General features: G+C 44.4%; 2 protein-coding genes across 2 annotated transcripts in view; one reads left to right on the top strand and one right to left on the bottom strand.

Annotated features, from left to right (window-relative positions):
- The window catches only part of RIMOC1 (RAB7A interacting MON1-CCZ1 complex subunit 1), a 144,620-nt gene that overhangs the window by 99,159 nt on the left and 22,633 nt on the right, over positions 1 to 22,828 (top strand). The window lies entirely within an intron of this gene.
- The window catches only part of OXCT1 (3-oxoacid CoA-transferase 1), a 90,853-nt gene that overhangs the window by 59,697 nt on the left and 8,328 nt on the right, over positions 1 to 22,828 (bottom strand). Inside the window, exons 3-4 of the mRNA XM_056848281.1 lie at positions 4,880 to 4,984; positions 2,510 to 2,600 (exon numbers count right to left, since the gene is read on the bottom strand). Coding sequence (XP_056704259.1) covers positions 2,510 to 2,600; positions 4,880 to 4,984 — 196 coding nt within the window. The remainder of the gene's footprint in view (positions 1 to 2,509; positions 2,601 to 4,879; positions 4,985 to 22,828) is intronic.

The raw sequence follows: 22,828 nt of genomic DNA, 5'->3' as shown, positions 1-22,828 counted from the left end.
TGCAAAATAGGTAATCTGATAGCAATGCCACTCACTGAACTAGCAGCCATTGCCAGAGAATCAGTACCCTGAACACACGGACTTGGATTTTACCTAAAATTTCCGTGGAGAGGAGCATTTCCTTCCGGAAAACACGACTCCCCTGCCTCCCGTTGCTGCTGCAGCCCAAAACGTCCTCCAGAATGTTGCTCCTGAGGATGCGAGTCCCCCCATGAATAAGTTGGGGAGGGGAAGTCTGCCATGGGCTAAGGGGGAATGAGCAAAAATCGCTCCATCTTTCCAGCAGTTGAAATTTGAGGTGGGATCCAACCAGTGGATTGTCGTGATCTATGCTCAGACAAATCTTATTTCATGCATCACCTCCCCCCACTTTCCGGGCTTCTGTGCGCTCTCTTCTACTATTCGCAAATTCTCACAAACCTTTTATGGTTTTCTTTAACTAGAGTTTATTGTGCCACCTGCATCTATAGTTAAAAGAGTTAATTAGGAAAGCCTGAAAAACGCTGTTTTCCTTGGTTACCCTTCAACTATAACGATCCCTACATTTAGACACTATTGCAAGCAATGGCATAGCAACACATCGAAGGGAGGTGGAGTCCACATAAGGGGAAAGGGGGGAAGCATGCAAGCCATGGCAAATTCCCAAATTAGGGTTTGAAGATCAGAAATCTGATGTCCCAACTGAGTATCTGAGACAGCTGTGGCTACTGCCTGAATATTAGAAGAAGAGTTGGTTTTTATACCCCAATTTTCTCTCCTTTAAGGAGTCTCAAAGCGGCTTACAATGGTCTTCCCTTCCCCTCCCAACAGGCACCTTGTGAGATAGGTGGGACTGAAAGAGTTCTGAGAGCACTGTGACTAGCCCAAGGTCACCCAGCAGGCTTCATGTGGAGGAGTGGTAAATCGAACCCGGTTCTCCAGATTAGACTCCGCCGCTCTTAACCACTACACCACGCTGGCTCTCTAGTGACAGTAACTTCCCATACATCCCATTCCAAACCCCAAGACATTATCCAAGCACCACAATCAGATTGCAAGGACATCTAGGAAAGCACTTCCCGTTGTTGTTTTCCGTGATCAAGAATCCTCTTACTTAAATCGATATATCTGCCAAACCCAAGCAATCTCCTTCCATTAAGTATAAACATTTCATCCCCTCATACTGAGAATGGGACCCGACAGGGAAAGAGAAAAGACAGAAAAGTTCCTACAGGGAGATAATCCCTCAATCACCTCTCAGGTAGCAAAATTTTGTATGGCTGCAATGCCAGGAACTCCACCAGCCCCTCCTCTGATGGCCCTTAAGTATCCAGTACTTGGTTTGCTGAAGTCGTTACCGGGAGAAAGAAATCTCATTGTTTCCTTTGTATTGCTGTAACACAATCTCATCCATTGTATCCGTCCTATAAATACAGCAATGTCCCAATGCTCTGTATTCTAACCTTCTTCGTCCCTACTGAAGTCACTGACGTTCAGAATAAACCTCTGAATCACTGCGCTGTCTGGATTGGAGTTTCTATTGCCTGAAACGTGTGCATTTGCTGAAGCCTGACACTTGTAAGTTAGAAGTTACCACTTATGGGAGGGGGGAACACACAACATTAATGACTCAGAAAATTTACTATGTAAGATCTAGGAGCAGACTTCCAGCTCCCCTCTCAAACTTTCATTGGCAGCCCCACAATTATGGAACAACCTCCCCGGGGAGTTGCGCCTGGCCCCCTCACTGTCGATCTTCAGGAGGCAGCAGAAGACAGCTTTATTTAGGACTGCATTTGGTTAAGTTTACTAACAGTCCTGCATTGTGATTTTAAATTTTGGGTTTTTATGTTTTAATGTATTTTATTTTATGTATTTTATCTATGTTTTAAGCCACCTTGAGTTCCACAAGGAAGAAAGGCAGCTAACACATGCTTTAAATATAAATAAATGAATACAGCTAGGCCTAGGGGTCTTGGACCACCAACGGTGCATTCTGAGCTGCAGCAGGAGTGGGGAAGCAAGAAGGTCAGCAACTTTCACCAGGGTCCAAGCCATGATCTAACCCTTATGAACAGGACAGCAAAGGGACAACTTCTGTTCAATAGATAAATATACTTGACACTTGTTGATATTTGGATGGAGCTCAGTATAAAACCAAGGGACTAGAATTCTGTTTGTCAAATGCCCCCTTATTTCAGAGGAGCATCCCCTGTTCTGAAAAACAATTGACGCTTAAAGCATACATTTTGACAAAATTAATTATCCTGTGCTACAGCAGTGGCCACGTCACATAACTGCATAATAGCCCCGAACACCTACAGGAAAAACAGAAGAACATAACCGGTCACAGTTCGGGGCAGCTCAGACCTCATCCGTGGTCTCAGCGTGTCAAACTGTAAGATGGGTTCTTTCAAAAAGACAGTAAGATCCCCTTTTCCCTATTCAAGCGTAGCCAGGTATACATTAATTGATTGTGAATTCCAATTAAATCCTGCATCAAGTCTTCTCAGAACAGAGGCACACGTACCCAGCATTGTTACTGACAGCGGTTATCCCTTTTACGCCGGTCTTCAATAAAGCTCCTATGAGGTTCTCAGGAATTCCACAGAGCCCAAAACCTACACAATACAAAGAAATTATTCAGTTGCAAACCACTGCATTCTAAAACACAAAACCCCAGAAATCTACTAGCCGGGAAAAGCCCTCGGCTCAGCATGAGGAACCCCACCCCACATCCCTGGCTCAGGAAAAGAGGTCTCTCATCGCACTGGATTTTTTAGCAAGCATCTTCTTGCTCCCAAGCCCAGTGTTATACAAAAGAAGCATACCCCTCCCCAAGTTATCTGGCATGCCCAATAATGACCACAAATCACAACTGGCTAATAAACCAATCCAGACTTTGTACGCCCCCATTAAAATGGTCAACACAAGGATCAAATGCGTGGCCTGTGAAGAAAGAGAACAGCCCAGACTAGCACCTGATGTACCAGAGTTGTGTGTTTCTAATCCTTGTTATCAGCTACATGAGGAGAACAGGAGGAATTCAAAATCTTAAATGAAAATTACTGAAAAATGGGTTGACCAGAAATTTAGCTGGGACCTTCCTATTCACAAAAGAAAGCCGTCTTTCGATTTATCTCCCCCTCCCCAATTGGTCACATGTAAACCCCACTCCTTTCTCGTCATATTCATCACGGATTCCTCATCTATAGAACGTTGCCCTCCTCTTGTTTCCCCTTTTTGGAAATACTGGCTTCTAACATCTCCTCTTCAGCAACAGAACTATACAGACCATGTTTCCTCTCGGTATATTTTGGTCATCCTCAGATGTTGATCTTCCTGAGCAATTCTCTTAGTAATGGAGGTACAAGTCTGGAATCAGCAAGTCACTTTTTATATGCGCTACATAAAAGCCACATACACTTCTCTAAGTTATCTGGCATGCTTTAACACCTCTCATCTTTAACCTAGATTTCATACAATTTTTTTTTAATATGCTCTCACCTTTTACCTAGATTTCATACAAATTTGTTCTTTTAATATGCCAAGAACTCCACCCTTGTAACCTACATTCTGAAGATCTGTCTTAACCTAGAAACTTTACAGGCCAATTCTGGAATGAGTTTTATGCTTGTATGCCTTTATATTGCAAGGTTATAAAGAGGAGGATTAGTACCCCAGTTACCCAACGGTTTAGGCACAGGTTTATTTATTTACACAAATTTATTTCGAACATTTTAAAGCCACCTTTCCACTCAATACAGGGTCTCCAAGGGGGCGAACAATAAAAAAACTTTAAAACAAGATTAAAAACACATATAAATATATAAAAATTAAAACAGAACATGAACAAATAAAAGCATGAATGGGAGGAAGGACCAATTAGAACCAGCGAGGGAACACCAGAGAAATCCAAAAAGTCTTCACCTCCTAGAGCACTGGTTCCCAACCAGGGGTCCGTGGACCCCCAGGGGTCCGCGAGAACTAAATTAAGGTCCGCAAAACAAAGTTATAAACCCATAATAAATTAATATTTTCAATTAAAAGTTCTCCATTATAAAAATATATATTCAAATATTATTCTAAGTTTAATGTTTAACTAACAGTTTACTTTCAAATTCTCGGAATTTTTATTTTGAACCTTGGGGTCCCTGCACCGAACAAAAAAGTCCTAGTGGTCCCTGGTCAAAAAAAGGTTGGGAACCACTGTCCTAGAGGAAGGCAATGACAGACAAACCTCCCTGAGGATAGAACTCCATAGTGTTGGTGCCATGATCAAGAAAGCCCTTTCCTGGGTTGCGTCCCATCTGGCCTTCTAGCAGGGGCACCCAAATATGACCACAGTGGCCAGGTAGGTTCATATGGAATAGGCAGTCCTTATGGTATGCTGGCCCCAAGCTGTATACGGCTTTAAAGGTCAATATCAGCACCTTGAATTGGGCCCAGAAGAAAATTGAGAGCCCGTGTAGGTGGAAGAAGACCAGAGTGATACGCTCCCTATGACCCATTCCAGCTAAAATTCAGATCACGGAATTCTGCACTTCGAGACACCCTTCAAGGGCAGCCCTATTCAGAGCATGCTGCCAGTTTAACCCAGGTATTACCAGGGCATGCACCCCAGTGGCAAGATCTTTCCTGTCCCGGAAGGGCTGCAGCTGGCTCTCCAGCCAAGAATGGTGAAAGGTACCCTGGCCACTACTGGCACCTGTTTATCCAACAGAAGGCCCAGGTCCAACAGCACCTCCAAGCTACAAGACTGCTCCTTGAAAGAGACGGCAACCCCAACCACATCAGGAGACATTTCAGATTTCAGACATTTCAGACTGTCAGGGAGGAAGATACTTCCAGTTTGAAGAACTGAACAAGTCTAAGACCAATAGCTTCAAGCTTCACTTACCACCAACAAGGAGAGTAGACCCACTGGGTATGTCTTTTACTGCTTCCACTGGATCAGTATAAAATTTGGTGTTGTAACAGCTGCTGGTGGAGAAATAGCAGCCGCCAGTCTAGAAGAGTAAAGGGGGGGGGAGGTAGAAGTGGGTACAATATTATTTAGCCATCATAATGAAGAACTGCTTGTTTGCTGTCTTAGGAAGACAAAACGAACAAGGAGCAGCAGTTACAATTCCAAAAATATCCACAATTAGGGTTGCCTGGTCCCTCTTCACCACCAGCGGGTGCATATGTGTTTAATGTGCATAATTTACAGAAGGCAAAACTCCCCTTAGCACCGTGTTTTGGGGTAGTGCTTGCACACTCTTGTGCATGGTACTCAGATTCAGATTCAGACACCTTTATTGGCATAGTAAAATAGCAACAAGGGAGCATAAATATAGGCACCTGCAAAGATTCACATACAACAACTGACCAAAACTCAGCCATCAAGTTAAGACACTTCTTATACCCTTATACTTACATCTAAATACCCTAACAATACATTCATCCAGCCAGCGGATATGAACTGCAGCGAACATGGTACTCTCTAAGGAAGGTGTTCAGATAACTTGGGGTTTACAGCAATTTGCAAACCACAACCAAAAAAACTCTCGAGCCAGACGGAAGCTATATCCTTTCACATGGAAGCCATGTTGGAAGTTGTGATGTCATTGACATCAGGGAGGGTCAGGCGTGGACCAGCTTTGACACAGCCTCTACTATTGTGGCATGTGTTCAAGCGCTAACAATCTAAAGCTGAATCCACAAATTACTGGATATCGCACCATCATCCGTCGCTGGAGTGTCTCATCCACACCAGAAAATGCAGTTATAAATGGCTCGGCACATGTAGCTGCCTTATACTGAGTCACACCACTGATCTACCAAGGTCACTATTGTCTAGAATGATTGGCAGCTGTCCTCCAGGTTCTCAGGAAAAGGTCTTTTGCATCACTATGATCCTTTTCCTTTTTTCAAAAAACTGGAGATACTGAGAGTTGAATCTGGGACCTTGCTAGGGTTGCCAACCTCCAGGCAGGAGCTAGAGATCTCCTGCTATTACAACTGATCTCAAGCCGACAGAGATCAGTTCACCTGGAGAAAATGGCTGCTTTGGCAATTGGACTCCATGGCACTGAAGTCCCTCCCTTCCCCAAACCCCACCCTCCACAGGCTCCGCCCCAAAAAACTCCCGCCGATGGCGAAGAGGGACCTGGTAACCCTAGACCTTGCGCATGCAAGACAGATGTTCTAGTGCTGAGCTAAGCCTCTCCCTAAAATGCAACAATAGCACAATATCCAAGGATGTGTGGGTGCAGCCTAAAATTAACATCCCGCAAAATCAAGGCCCCTTTACGTCAATCCACATGGGGGCTGTTTCGATATGGAAAGCTGTTTAGCCAGGATATTTCCACCAAGACATTCCAAGGGTCCCTTTATGGGAAGGAAGGGGAGGCAATGAATCACCCGACCCACAGGGTGAGCCGATGCTTGCAAGAAGAGTTCACCTTGCACCCCCAGCTGACGCACGGAACGATGTAAAGCACCCTCTACATGAGAAGCTGACATTAGATGGACAAGGCACAGGTGAAGCAAGTGCTGAAGGGCTGGGCTTAATAAAGGAACAGTGACGACAGGGAAGTGGAAGAGAAACTGGCGGCAGAAAGTCCAGATATAGCACACTCAAAGCAGAGAGGGGTTGACACAGCAGGCCAAACGATGAGATGGCAATGTGACTTTCAGGGAGCAATTCTGAGCACATTCCTTCCTCATTACTGTAACTGGGTAAGATGCCAAAAGGGATGTTCTAGTGAAGGCTCGGCCGTCACGACGCTTGTAAGTGTGCACTAAGTAGACACGGGGCTGGGAGCTTAGCGAAAGAGTGGACAACACTTCAAACTTGCTTAATGGGGGAAATGAGACCGTGTGAGCAAGTCTGGATTTTCTTATGGCCTCGAAAGCCACAGCTGCGACTTCTGTTACCGGTGCCTCGTCACATTTCTACCACATTAAGCAACTCCTTGGAGGTTTCTTTTCCGTTGATACAACGAGGACAAGAATGAGCAGAATTATAAATAGCGGGCATATCTGTGGGAGGGAGGATATTGGGGGCTCATTATTTTATTTTGGATTTAACTGGAAATGTTTTAATTCTTACTGTAAGGCACCCTGGGCCAAGAGGAAAGGAAAGGCATGGTATGAATGTTTTGATAAAGACAATATTTCAAGTTTGACACAGTGCCTATAATTCACAAATCACAGTACTTATATTTAAGATACCGTAGCTGACATCCCAATCCTACAAAAGATTTACTTTGAAGTTGAGCCCAGCGATTTCAATTCCATTCTCTTCCAAGTCAGGATACAATCCTTTGTATTTACATACTAGGAAGCAAATCTACTTTAAATCAATGGAACTTCTCAATCCAAACAATCATGCTTCATGTCCTAATCAGTTGTAACTAGCAACAGGGGCTAGGCCATTTTAAAAATGCAGTTACTGTGTCTGTTGTCATAAGAGCCAAGAGCAAAATAAGCCAGTGCGGTGTAAAGGTTAAAATGCCAGAGTAGCATCTGGAAGAACCAGATTCAAATCTCCACTCTGCAATGGAAAGTTTGCTGGATGACCTTGGGTCAGTTGCATATTTCCAGCCTAACCTACCTCACAAGTATCTAACAAAGGGAGTTTTGACCCTTGAAAGTTCATACCCCAAAAATCTTGTTGGTCTCTATTCGACTCGAATCCAACTGTTCTACTTCACAGGGTTGTTGTGAAACTAAAACAAAGGACAGGAGAACCGTGTAAGCCAGTCTGGGTCCCCCAGTGGGGAGAGAAGTGAAGTACAAATGCAGTAAATAAAATTCTGGTTTATTCCAAATCAATTTGTGTGGCTTTGGAGTCATCGCTGTGCACAATGTGGATTGTGCAAATGACAGGAATTTGCCAGTGGAAAGGGAGAACAGCCATTTACAAAAGCAAAGTTCTAGGATTCCCATCTTTAGAAGCAAGGTTCTGCAGCTCCCTTTAGCAACTCATGGATTTGCAACACTGATCATATTTACCACAAGGCCATAAAAAAGCATATTCCTGCATATCCAGCTCTCAGAAAAAAGCCAGGAACTACTTCTTGGACAGTTGACAACCATAACCAAGCTTGCACCAAGCTTAAATCTGGCTTAACCGGTTTGCAGAGCAGGCTAAAACTTCTAACATCAAAGGAAAGTGTCTTGTAACCTGTTCTTAAGATATGATTTGCAAAATAAACATTCAATATGGTCAGGATTTGGCCTCCCCCTTGCCCCAGTGCTAATGCCACAAGAGATGGATTCACCAAAGTTATAGTTGCAGCCTGGGAAATAAAGTTTATGCCTGGTACAAAAAGAACAGGGCAAATGACAAAAAAATCCAAATCACATCAAAAGGAACAAATACCTGCATGTACAGGTGCCACCAAAACAAAAACCTATATTAACTCAATGACATGAGGGGTCAAGTATCAAGAGACACGTTACACTGGTGTAGGGGTACACGCAGAGATATATACACACACCACTGGTATATCAAATTCAGTACTTCTACTCTCACTGACACATCAACAACCACCTGATCCTTTTAACTGGAGATGCCAGGGCTTGAACCCGGGACATTCTGCATACCAAGAAGATACTCTTTTTGTTTCGTTTGGCATTCCTTCAATAATCCCTCTTTCCTAACCAATGTGGTTTTTTTAAAGTTTTGAATGCATTTTAACTGTTTTGTATGCGTTTTAAGCTCTGTTTTAAAAATGGTTTTAATAATGCATGTTTGGGAGGGGGATTGGTTTTAATGGTTTTATATTGTAACTTTTATCACTTATGTTTTAAATCGTTAGCCCCCCTTGGCGGCCCTCATAAGGGCAGAAAGGCAGGATATGAATGTTGTAAAGAAATAAATAAAATGGTCTACCCCTTCCCTAGCTCAAGCAGACTGTTGGGATGCTGACTGGGAAGAGAATACCAACTAACAATATCATCTGGCCAGATCAGTATTAATGTAAGATACCTGCGCTCTCACCTCTGTAGCCAGTGGCAGACACTGGCGCTGCCTTTTGCTTCTTGACACAAAGAAGAGCTTTTTAATGCTTTTCAGCTAGCCGTACACATTCACCAGTAATTAATTTCACTGACACCCCTCTCTTTCTCTGAAGAACTTGGACTTGCTTGTATATGGTTCCTAGGTGGTCTGCCATTCAGGCAGTTTATAGGACCAGATCTGTTTATATTCAGAAGTACTATGTCCTTTCATATTATTCTCTGGCCCAAGTTATTAGCCCTCCACGGATGACATGATGTGCATTAAATCAATGCTCATAGAGGGGGAGAGGGCATGAGTGTGTTGGCACAACCTCAGGCTTGTACGTATGTGGAATTCATCTTTGCAACTCAGCATGTTCAAAAGAGTGGGCATCCGCCTGTATATGCACATTCTATCTGTATAGACGCCATACTTAAGAGCCAAAAATCACATGTCGGTGACAGGCAATGCCTGTGTGTGTTGATTTCAATGTGTGTACGGTCATCTGAGCCCTGACCTGGATGGCCCAGGCTAGCCTGATCTCATCACATCTCAGAAGCTAAGCAGGGTTAATACTAGGGTAAGGAGCCCCATGGTGCAGAGTGGTAAACGGCAGTACTACAGTTAAAAGCTCTGCTCACATCCTGAGTTCAATCCCGACGGAAGTCGGTTACAGGTAGCCGGATCGAGGTTGACTCAGCCTTCCATCCTTCCGAGGTCAGTAAAATGAGGACCCAGCTTGCTGGGGGTAAAGTGTAGATGACTGGGGAAGGCAATGGCAAACCATCCCGTAAACATAGTCTGCCTAGTAAACGTCGGAATGTGACATCACCCCGTGGGTCAGTAATGAGCCGGTGCTTGCACAGGGGACTACCTTTACCTAAGAGGCCACCAAGGAATATGAGGGTTGCTATGCAGAGGCAGGCAATGGCAAACCACCTCTGTTAGTCCCTTGCCTTGAAAACCCTACTGGGTAAGTCGGCTGCGACTTGACGGCACTTTACACACACAATGTCATGTATAGAGAGCTAAATTCTTATCAGAGCCAGCCTAAATGTCACTCTGGCCCTCCCTGCATATGTATTCTCATTAAGAGTAGCTCTCTGCCATAAAGGAGGAGTCATTACTGGCTGCCCCCCCCCCATTAGCTGTATTTGCTGTTGTTTTCTACCACTTGTACGAACCTCTGTCCTAATAATCCGGTGATTCTGCTGACCAGCTTTGTAGTGGTTTTAACTTTCTGTACGCGTTCATTTGCAACACCTCTGTTTAATTTGATTGTCAGCCATCTTATAAACTTAGATAAATCAAAAAGTGATTGGCGGGGAGGGTGTCTTGTTAGCGTGCTGAAAAAAAACCCTGTATTTCCATTTAATTTAGAATTCTAGAGGAGATTATTTGACTGCAAAGACACACTTGAATATGTTCACATCCGAGTTCTGGAACCAGAAGCAAATATTAGAATTATTATGATTTTTTTTTAGTCTTATGTGTTCTATGATTGATATTCTTGTTGGTATAGCTCAGGCATTTCATATCCATGGTTAAGAATTCCAGGATGAGAATGTGTTTTGATTAGGGCTGTCACCCAATTTAAAGAAATCAGAGTCAATCATGTACATTTTGAGTAAACTGGCATTACCTCTACATATGAATGACAACATACTTCTGAAGTGAAAACCATAGTGTCTGTTTCTAGATGATAATGCCAGCACAAATATTTGAATACATTTCAGAAGAGGCATTCCCTCCTGTACCTAGGGGGAAGGGACAATACCTTTTTAAAGAATATGACACATGACTATAGTATTAAAAATAACGCTACTTTTAAAAAGCGAACAGGTTCCTGGCGGCAATTTTCGAATGGATCAGGGCTAACAAGATGAAATTTAATCCCTACAAAACGGAGGTGCTACTGGTGGGTAGGGGAGGTCTGACCCAGAAAATGGGTTGTCCCCTGTTCTGGATGGAGTTGCACTCCCCTTAAAGGAGCAGGTTCATATCTTGGGGGTGCTCCTGGATCCAGGCCTCCGGTTAGATGAACAGGTGGCAGTGGTAGCCAGAGGTGCCTTTCAGAGTGAACAAATTGAAACTAAATCCTGAAAAAGACAGAGGTAATGTTGGCTGGGAAGGTGGTGATCTTGAAGGACCCCGTGCTCCCCACTTTTGATGGAGTTCAGCTGGCCACTGATGACTTGGTTAAGAGCCTTGGAGTTATACTGGACCCAATGTTATTGCTGGAGAAGCAAGTTAATAGCAGCTGCAAAAAAAAAAAAAAAAAGGCTTTCTCTTAACTCAGCCTAGACCATAAGATGGCCCCTTACCTTAATTCGGCTGATCTGACCACCTGGATCCAGGTGACATTCAGACTAGACTACCGTATTGCACTGTACATTGGTCTCCCCTCAAAATCAATTAGGAAATTCCAGTTGGTGCAGAACGCCATGGCTTTCATGATTATCGGGAGCTAGGTGAAGCACGCCTTTTAGTCCCTTTCTACAGTGTCTCCACTAGATGTCCATCAGTTACTGGGCTCAATTTACGATATTGGCTATCACATGCATAGCCCTTCATGGCCTCGAACTCCCATATCCGCGAGACCGCCTCTCCCCCTATGTACTGCCACAACAGTTTCGCTTGTCGAAGCAAGGTCTTCTAAAGCTACAAACCTGAAAATGGGCAAATTCAACAACTGCCCATACTCATGCCTTCTCTGACGTGGCCTGCCTGAGGAGGTCAGGAAAGTTCCCACTCTCCAGGCTTTCCGCAAACTATGCAAAACTGAATTATTCAAGAGAGCTTTTCTATGCAGGCAATAGAGTTGCACCGTAGTAAATGATTCACAGGGTTACAAAAATAAATTATTAGGGACAGTGGTCTGCACTACTGCATTTGGTTTACTGAAATTAGGATCCTACTATGTAATTTTCGTATCATTTAATGTGTCGTGTTAAGACTTATGGTTTGCTTCCGTGCTGTTTTTAGATTTCGATTGGTTCTACACCCCTAATCCAATTGTACTGTTTATTGAACGCCTCATCCTGTTGATTGTATTGACTCGCTCTCTTTAATCTGCCTTGAGTCCAACTGAGAAAGGTAGACTATAAATGAAGCAAATAAGTAAATAAATAACCTAACCCAGGGCAAGTGTTGGCAGTTAAACAGGATCAGGTTGTTGATCATTTCAATGTCATTAAACGTGTTTAAACAGATACATTCACTTCTAATCTGTTTATACCAGCACACTGAACTGAAAGTGCTAACTGATAAATGCAGCAGTAGATCAGCTTCTGAACTTACACCCAGGCAAGGGACCCAAATTTCAACTCCAGTTATAATCAGGAGAGTCCCTTTCTCAACATGCACACTTGGGATTCTACACTTGATCTTAGCCAAAAGGACCTTTTGGGAAGTGAACTCTCAGAGGTTAAAGCGGGTAGCCAAATTTTGCTCAATAGCGATCAAAGTCCGCTCTGCAAAGTTGAATATAATTAAGAATTCCAAATTTTAAGTGTCACAATTAATGTTTTATTTTAAAATTTTAAATTGAGATTTTAATGTTATATTTTATGATCTGGATAGGAACTGTATTAATTTTGATATAGTTAAGCGTCTATTGCTTTTATCTTAAATCTATGTACTGCTGTTTTATTGGCGTATTTATGAACTACTGTATCTGTGGCAAAGGTTCTGCGTTCTGCACACTTGAGATCACAAACATCCTTAACTAGCTGGTATCCAGAGTTCTTAAAGAAATTAGCGGGTGATCTTTCTTATCTCTTTGCAGCTTGTAAGCCTTCATTTCCCAATTCCTACCCACCTAGTAGCAGTTAGGAGTATAAGCGCAGGCCAGGTAATTTTCTTATAGGAACTGGCAACCATACCTTCGCTGTTTGCATCAGGTTACTGAACAAACTGTGCGATGCAAAGAGCGCAATAAGAGAGCCAAGATCTGCATAAGCTGCCAAAGAAATACCAAAATCAGGAAGCCATTTGTTAATATTTTGCTGCCTGGATAACAAAGGTATCAATTATCCAAGATTCGTAATCAGAAAGACTCGTCACACTGCAGTCCTAAGCACATTTATTCAGAAGTGTCAGCCACACAGTACAATGGGACTTAAGGTAAAAAGGTAAAGGTCCCCTGTGCAAGCACCGGGTCATTCCTGACCCATGGGGTGACGTCACATCCCGACGTTTATGAGGCAGACTTTGTTTTTACGGGGTGGTTTGCCAGTGCCTTCCCCATTCGTCTTCCCTTTACCCCTAGCAAGCTGGGTACTCATTTTACCGACCTCGGAAGGATGGAAGGCTGAGTCAACCTTGAGCCGGCTACCTGAAACCAACTTCCGTCGGGATCGAACTCAGGTCGTGAGAACAGCTTGGACTGCAGTACTGCAGCTTACCACTCTGAACCACGGGGCTCCTTTCAATGGGACTTACTCCCTGGGAAATGCAGTGGGAGCAAATGAGCCTAAGAAATTTGCAGATCTTCAATGTGGGCTGTGTGTGTGTGTTAAGTGCCGTCAAGTCGCTTCCGACTCATGGCGACCCTATGAATCGGTGTCCTCCAAAATGTCCTATCTTTGACAGCCTTGCTCAGATCTTGCAAACTGAGGGCTGTGGCTTCCTTTATTGAATCAGTCCATCTCTTTTTGGGTCTTCCTCTTTTCCTGCTGCCCTCAATTTTTCCTAGCATGACTGTATTTTCCAGCGACTCTTGTCGTCTCATGATGTGACCAAAATACGATAGCCTCAGTTTAGTCGTTTTAGCTTCTAGGGTCAGTTCAGGCATGATTTGATCTATAACCCACTGATTTATTGTTTTGGCAGTCCACGGTATCCGTAACACTCTCCTCCAACACCACATTTCAAGGGAATCTATTTGGGCTTTGGCTCCTTCTAAAAACCCCAGTTTACAAATTTACTGCATTTTTATCCTTCGGTTCCTCCTAGGAGCTCAGGCTTGCAAACATCGTTCTCCCCTTCCATTTTACCTTCACAACAACCCTGTGAGGTAGGTTAAAATGCTGCAAAGAGTGAGTGGCTCAAAAGCATAGGGATTTGACCCTGTGTCTTCCTGGTTCTACAAAGATATCCTGGCCAAAAATAAATGAAAATACGCTGGATGTGTGAGTGGGACGTGAAACAGATACATGGAAAGCAGCTACTTGTTCCTATTAATATTTCCAGGCGGAACAAAAACAGTAAGAAATATCTGGTGATGCGTCACTTCAAGAGCAGCTCCCGGCAGCCTGAGATGCTGTAACAGAAAGGAGCAGCCAAGCGTTTGTTTCCCTTGCCTGGAAAGTCACATGTTGCATTTGATCAAAGTTGGCACAACAGAAGACCCAAAGCGACCGGCTGGTCACCTCTCCTCCAGCAGACACACCTCCCAGCCAGTGCTAACACAGCCAGCGTTCTTTACGGAGTTATCCCAGACCTCCTCCAACTAGGGTTGCCAACAAGACTGGAGACAAATGTCCAGTCTCCTTAAAGGTCAAGTTAGTCCCCTGTGCAAGCACCAACTGACCCATGGCGTGACATCACATCCCGACGATTACTAGGCAGACTGTTTACGGGGTGGTTTGCCAGTGCCTTCCCCAGTCATCTTCCCTTTACCCCCAGCAAGCTGGGTACTCATTTTACCGACCTCAGAAGGATGTAAGGGTGAGTCAACCTTGAGCCGGCTACCTGAGATCGACTTCTGTTAGGATGGATCTCAGGTCATGAGCAGAGCTTGGACTGCAGTACTGCTGCTTACCACTCTGCACCATGGGGCAGGTAACCCCTCCTAGAATGGCACAATCAAATACTTTGTAGCTCCATTATTAAATACATACATAAAACCACCATATTATTATATATATGGTGTGTGTATATATACACACACACAGGATTAGGGCATGGTATACAAAAAATAAAGTAGTTTTTTTCCCCCTATGCTCTCAGTCTACAGTGTACTTTGATTTACCTAACAAAGACTGTTAATTGCTCACATTTTTAGCCCATTCTTCCTCCAAGACGTTTAGGGTGGCATATGTAGCTGGGGTGATCATCCAATGTAATGGTTAGACTGGGATCTGGGAGACCTGGATTCCAATCCCAACTCTGCCATGAAGCTCAACTGGGTGGCCTTGGGCCAGCCACTCATTCTTAGCCTAACCTACCTTGCAAGGTTGCTGTGAGGATAAAATAGAGCAGGGGCGGATTACAGAGGAAGGTTGGAATATTTTGTTATTATTTCCTATCACAACTACTAAAACTTTTTAATAAGCACCACCGCACAAGGTGCTATGCATAACAAAACACTTTGGTCTCTGCCCAAAAGAATTGCGATTTGCATTACGCAGTTGACAAGGGCCCTGTTAGAAGGTTAAGAAATGAATAACCAAAAGGATGAAGGGAAACTTCTTAGCCCCAGAACCGGTTGTCAGGAAATAAGCACAGCCCTTGGAATATGTGAAATTTTAGTTATGTCTGAACTTCTCTTAAATGCTGTGATCATGTGCTGGCATATTTCATTCGACAGAACACAACCCCCATCCAACCAACCTAATCTCTAGCTTCAGCAGAAGGGCTTTGAGAGGTCACTGCTAGATTAGAGCCCAAATACCACCCGATCAGGAAGAGCTCAAGAGTTGGGAGGGGGGCAATCCTAAAGCACACAGCAGTAAGAAAGAGAGAACCAGCGTGGTATAACAGCTAGAGTGTCAGCTTAGGAACCGGGAGGCCCAGGTTCGAATCCCCGAGCGCCTTTGGGCCAGTCACATGACTCTCAGCCTGAACCTATTTCACAGGACTGTTGTGAGCATAAAACGGAGAAGACGAGAACAATACAAGCCCGTTAAAGCCCCTCTGCCGAGAAAAGTGGGGTGTAAATGAAATAAATATCACAGCCTAATTTACCTCGCAAAGCTATCGCGAGGATAAAATAGGCGACGGGAGAATTATGTCGTGAACTACTCTGGCTCATAATTAGGAAGGAAAGCAGAGTATAAATATCTCAACAAAGCGGCCGCTGAATCAACAGATCTACGAGCACCAATCCTACAAATGCTTACTGTAGTGAAACAGGTTCTGCAGAACTTCTAGAAATGGGGGTAACTTTGGCCAAAAGTTATGGTGGCAGAACCCCAACGTTTTTCGGCAAAGGAGTGTCTGGGCCCCAGGCTGCTATCCTAAACAACCTCACTTCGGAGCAGGACTCCTTTCCTTTCCTCCCTTAGAAGCTCCTTGATCAATTGATCTTGAGTAGCATATATCTAGTGCTGGAGGGATATAAGGACTGAAACAAATCTTGCCACTGCCAATGTAGCCTTGGGGTCCCTATCGCGTAGTAAAATTGGAGCAGGACTCATCAATGTCAGTGGGGGCTTGCTTCCAAGTAGACTGCTGTAGAAGTTTGCCGGGGGCTTCAAAGCAACAGAATAATAACAACTCAACGCCGGGTCTGCATCGGCTCCCCTCTCCTGCGCCAGAGAAGGGTTAAGGCAACAAACAGACCCAACCGCTTCCTTCCCAAGGTCAGCCTGACCAGGCCAGGCGTGTCTTTGGCCATTTATGCACGGGAGGGATTGCCCTGGATCTCTGCCACTCTTTCAGTGGTTCCCAACCTTTTTTTGACCAGGGACCACTAGGGCTTTTTTGTTGGCTGCAGGGACCCCAAGGCTCAAAATAAAAATTCCAAGAATTTGAAAATAAACTTTAATCATAACTGTTAGTTAAACATTAAGCTTAGAATAATATTTGAATATATATTTTTATAATAGAATACTTTTAATTGAATATATTAATTTATTATGGGTTTATAACTTTGTTTCGCGGACCTTAATTTTGTTCTCGCGGACCCCTGGGGGTCCACGGACCCCTGGTTGGGAACCAGTGCAGATGCATATTTTCCCCATCCATATTCTCAAAACTCAACCATATGCCCCCGTGCAGCATTTTGAGAATTTGGATGGGGAAAACGCGCATCTGGAGAGGGGCAGATGCAAGGCAAAACCTCCCATGCCTAAACGGCCTTTGTTTCCAAGCGCCGAAGGACTCGCTGCAGGCAAACCCGTTGGCTACGGGCGAAGGAGCACCGTGCAAGTTGAATGGGAGGCTTGGAGAACATACTGTAAAAAGTACTTTTTAACGGGACCATTTAAAGGATATCCATTGATCTAATCCCTTGTTCGGAACTTTATTGATTTTATAAAGCTGGATAGGATAAGAATAGATAAATTAAAATAATATTGGGATTAGTCCTGTTAAAGGTAAAGGTCCCCTGTGAAAGCACCGGGTCATTCCTGACCCATGGGGTGATGTCACATCCTGACATTTCCAAGGCAGACTTTGTGGGGTGGTTTGCCAGTGCCTTCCCCAGTCGTCTTCGCTTTACCCCCAGCAAGCTGGGTCCTGTTAAAGGTAAAAGGTAAAGGTCCCCTGTGCAAGCACCGGGTCATTCCTGACCCATGGGGTGACGTCACATCCTGACGTTTCCAAGGCACACTTTGTTTGCGGGGTGGTTTGCCAGTGCCTTCCCCAGTCGTCTTCCCTTTACCCCCAGCAAGCTGGGTCCTGTTAGCAAAAGATTATACAATTTAACTGTAGACGGAAGAGGGAGAGGGGGAAGTCATTTAATTGTTAAAGTAGATTAATATTTGTTTTTTTATTATTACTATATTGTTTTTATGGATACATTAAATTAAGGAATATACATACATACATATATACATATACATACATATACATATATATACATACATATATATATATTATATATATATATATATATGTATACACACACACATATATACACACACACACACACACATATATATATATATATATATATATATATATATATATATATGTATGTATATATATGTATGTATATATATATATGTATATATGTATTTTTTTATATATATATATAAAAAAAATTTAAGGAGCACCGTGCGAGTTGCAACATACACCGTGGGGGCTTCTGCGCCTTCGCTACCACGCCATGGCCCACTGCAGGCCAAGAGCGGCAGGTGGATCTAGACCCCCCAGGAGCAAAAGGGAGGGAGGGAGGGAGGGAGGGAGCCAGGGCACCGGTGGCCACGGCAATGGGGGCCGTGGGACGCGTCCGGGCGCAAGGCTGCCGTTCAACCGGGAAGCCCAACCCCGCTGCAAATGAATGAATGGGTGGACTGGAGGCGCCTCGCGCTCCCCCGGGCCGGCGCCGGGCCCCGCGCGCCTCGGCGCGCTGCAACTTACCTTCGCTGGGGCCCGGAGCCAGGGCTGCAAGGGCTGCACGGCGCCTGCTCGGGGGAGGCCCCGGCTCAGCCGGGAGAGGAGGAGAAGGGACCGGGCCGCCATCTTCCAGCCCTTCGCAGCGTGCAAAGCCAGGCGGGGACCGGAGCGGGCGGCGGCGGCGCTGTGGGGCGGCGGATGCGCGAAGCTGCTGGAACAAACCCCGAAGGGCGGCGGGCTCGTTTGCAAGCGCGCCGGGCCGGGGGGGGGGACGGTCGGGGGCTCGGCCCCACGCCCACTGGCTTTAACGCTTGCAATGCTGCCGGGTTTAACTTGCAACGCCGGCTTTAACGCTTGCAATACTGGGGGCGGGGGGAGCTGCAGGGAGGCTGGGTCTCGGCGCGCTCGAGCTCGACCTCTTAGGCCCAGCCTCCCCATTGAGCCCAGTCCTCCGACGCAAGAGTGGGTTTTCTCCATAGGCGTTTTGGGTCGCCTTTAATATCGAGTTGTTGTGCACGGGAGTTTTTTTGCCTTGGATTTGCCGCTCTCTAGATGCAGGGAAAGAGGCAGACCCAACAAGAGATGGAGGGACTCAATAAAGGAAGCCACAAGCCTTCAATTTGCAAGATCTGAGCAAAGCTGTCAAAGATAGGACATTTTGGAGGACTTTCATTTATAGGCATTTACGCATGGGAGGTTTTGCCTTGGATTTGCCGCTCTCTAGATGCAGGGAAAGAGGGACACCCAACAAGAGGTGGATGGACTCAATAAAGAAAGCCACAAGCCTTCAATTTGCAAGATCTGAGCAAAGCTGTCAAAGATAGGACATTTTGGAGGACTTTCATACATAGGGTCGCCATGGGTCGGAAGCAACTTGACGGCACTTAACACACACACACACACAGATGCACCTTTTCCCCATTTCCGAATTCTCAACACTCAAAAATAAACCCCCGTGCAGAATATTGTCGAAGGCTTTCACGGTCAGAGTTCATTGGTTCTTGTGGGTTATCCGGGCTGTGTGACCGTGGTCTTGGTATTTTCTTTCCTGACGTTTCACCAGCAGCTGTGGCAGGCATCTTCAGAGGAGTAACACTGAAGGACACACTGTCCTTCAGTGTTACTCCTCTGAAGATGCCGGCCACAGCTGCTGGTGAAACGTCAGGAAAGAAAATACCAAGACCACGGTCACACAGCCCGGATAACCTACAAGTGCAGAGTTTTGATTATTCAGATGGGGAAAAGGTGCTTCTAGAGAGCGGCAAATCCAAGGCAAAAACCTCCCGGGTATAAACGGCCATTTAAAGCACCTCCCTGCCGGTAGAAAACTAACCTATCAGGGAGAGGTTTTGTTTGCAAGACTTGTACCTCACTTTTATTATACATAATGTTAAGTCCGCGTGGGAAGGATTCACGAGATCAGAGACGGAGTTCAACAACACAGCTTTATTTGATCTCAGCACAGAACTAACTTACACACTGAACGTGCCCTGCTTATATGCCCCCCTGGCCGCCTGCGGCCACTCCCCACCCCTGATCCGTGATGGGGGGGGAATACCCTCTCGGTGACCAATGGAACACGCTGGCTTAGGGCCAATAGGATCCGTTTGCTTAGCCAATAGGGCGAGCAGGGTTTAGGATCCTTCGTGCGCAACTCAAGCTCCTAAGTCTCCCCTTGCTTACTACCCTACTAAATACATACACAACAAATAATACTCAAGGAGGATCGCCCATTTTAACGAAATAACAAGCAAATAATAGCTTGTTCTCTGTTGCTCCAGAGACTAGGACAAGGAGTAATGGATTTAAACTAATAGAAAAGCGATTCCACCTAAACATTAGGAAGAACTTTCTGACGGTGAGGGCTGTTCGATGGTGGAATGCGCTGCCTCGGAGGGTGGTGGAGTCCCCGTCTTTGGAGGTCTTTAAGCAGAGGCTGGATGGCCACCTGTCGGGAATGCTTTGATTGTGGGATCCTGCATGGCGGGGCGAGGGTTGGGGTCACTGGGGATGTGGGGGTGAGGTAGTTGTTAATTTCCTGCATTGTGCAGGGGGTTGGACTAGATGACCCTGGTGGTCCCTTCCAACTCTGTGATTCTAATACAAGAACACAAAATATGCAGTTCGATTCGAGTCCAGTAGCGCTTTAGAGTTGGTCTCTAAGGTGCTACTGGACACGAATCTTAACTGTTTTACTGCAGACCGACAGGGCTACGCTCTGAAACAACCAAAATAGATGATAAAGTTGTTGTTATTAACCCAGGCTCTTTACTCACTTATATTTTCTATTTGCAGTGAGTTTTAAAACATAACGTTCAAAATATTTTTTCTGCCCAAGCCACTGCAGTCTACAACCTCACTCTACAGAAAGGATAGAAACCTGATGGATTGGGTTCAGTGCTGGCTGGTTTTGAATTAGCCCCTGTATCTACTCTCTTTAACAGCAGTGTGATTGGCAGCGATTACTAGGTGACAACAGTTGGCGTTCATGCCTTGAAAATCTTCACTTACCACTTAGTGGTGGAAAGTCACACCATTTACCCAAAACCTTGCTAAAGGCACAATGGTCAGGTTGTGCAGATAAATATGGGGTGTGGACCACTGAACAGACCCTGAAAATATGGAAAGTGAGCATTTAGCTTGAAGCTGGCAGACTTCTTGGCAGTTTGACACCAACACCTAATACTTCAGTCATGTACCAAGGGTGTCATTTTTCAATTAAGAAGCAAAAAATAAATTTAGGGAAGGTAAGAGGTACAACAGAATTAGGACAGTTTTTAACTATTTCATTGCAAAGTGCGATTCCGCTAACAAGTTAGGCCCAGTCATTACAGATATTAATTACTTTTAATTATTTTTTTTAATAGATGAGCATATGGCTGACTTATGGCGACCCCTTGGGGTTTTCAAGGCAAAAGACTTCAGAGATGGTTTGCCATTGCCTGCCTCCAAGTCAGGCCCCTGGTATCCCTTGGAGGTCTTCCACCCAAATACTTGCCAGGGTCGAGGCTGAGAGTATGTGACTGGCCCAGGGTCATCCAGCAAGTTTCCATGGTAGAGCGGGGATTCGAACCTGGGTTTCCCACATCCTAGTCCAACATCTTAACCACTGTACCACGCTGGCTCTCTCCAGCAGACCCAGTAGGGATCCCAAAATGGCATATATAATTCTTCTCTCTTCCATTTTATCCTTTATCCCTCCTTCCTGCCATATGTTTTAATTACTGTTTGTATATGTATATTTTACTTTTGGTTTTAATTGTGCTTTTATTTGGTTTTAATCGGGTTTTTTATCATGTATGTTTTTAATCTGTTAGCTGCTTTGGTGGCCCTGATGAGGGCAGAAAGGTAGGATATAAATCTTGTAAGTAAAATAAATAAAATTGGATCACTAAAGTACTATGGCTGTGTGTGTTGCTACCTAAACAATAAAGAATGCCTTAAATACTCGGCCTTGAATCTCCTTTATGGATTACTGTCCTTCCTTTTTCAGAAATTAACAGATTGCTCCAAGCGCAGCCCAAAATGGCAAATTCGGAGAAATCTTGTGTATTACCTATCAATCTGTGTCTTTCCCATCACACAGACAGTGTCTAGAAATGTACATGCAAGTTGTTTAAAACTAGGAACTCGAGACCTATTGGGCCAAATCTAACAAAAGCCAATCATGACTAACCCCTATTACAAACAATAGGATGTTAGTTACATCTAAGTACTAATGTATTGCTTTTGAAGTGTCAGTAGCACTTGTGACTCAAACTATAACTGTAGCCAGCTTTCCTTGCAAGGTGGGGCTTCTAAGAAATTAATGGAAAATCAGCAATTTTCCTCCTAACCAATTTTTACAAGCCTATCACTAAGCCCTGTTAGTTATATGGATTTTTCAAGTCTATCAATCGTTAACATCAGAAATATACAGGCTAAGTTCAGACGTTCTTGCATATTTAAGTCATAAACTGGGCCATAAAGTGTAGATCATAAAAATCAACCCCCCAAAAAAGGAACCAGGGACAGACGGGAAATTTCTCCACATACCTGAAGGAAGCCCCAGGTTTCCAGAAAAAAATCTGAAATTTATATTAAAAGAATACGCTGGGGGATTAAAACTCTTCAAAATAATAGAAACAATCTCTGTAGCTTTGAGAAAAGAATGGCTACTGAGACTATATTCTGAGATTTCAGGGACATTTCAGGGGATGCTAGGCAGCCACAATAATACTGTCAGGCCTTCCAAGCTTTGGTAGGGTTGACAGATCCCAGTTGGGAAATACCTGGAGGTTTGAGGGGTGAAGCCTGAGGAGGGTGGTGGGGTTTGGGCAGGAACTTCAATGCAGCAGAGTCTGATTGCCAAAGTGGCCATTTTCTCCAGGGGAACTGATCTCTGTCGGCTGGAGAGCAGTTGCAATAGTGCCTGAGATTAAATACATAAATATTAATCGTGAATAATTTTTGCCACTTTTTGGCCATGTTGTTACCAAACAAACCATAGGAAGTAAGTTCATGTTCCTCTTCAAACAGCACACACGCACACGTTGTCTCTGCCTAAAATGTACCCATTTCTTTTCTTGCAAGGACTCTTGCTACGCTGGCCAGCAAGAAATAATAGCCATTTAAAAAAAAAAAAAAAAAGAT

This window comes from Euleptes europaea, chromosome 4, assembly GCF_029931775.1.
Source record: "Euleptes europaea isolate rEulEur1 chromosome 4, rEulEur1.hap1, whole genome shotgun sequence".
NCBI lineage: Eukaryota > Metazoa > Chordata > Lepidosauria > Squamata > Sphaerodactylidae > Euleptes > Euleptes europaea.
This window is presented reverse-complemented; position numbering and strand designations above follow the sequence as displayed.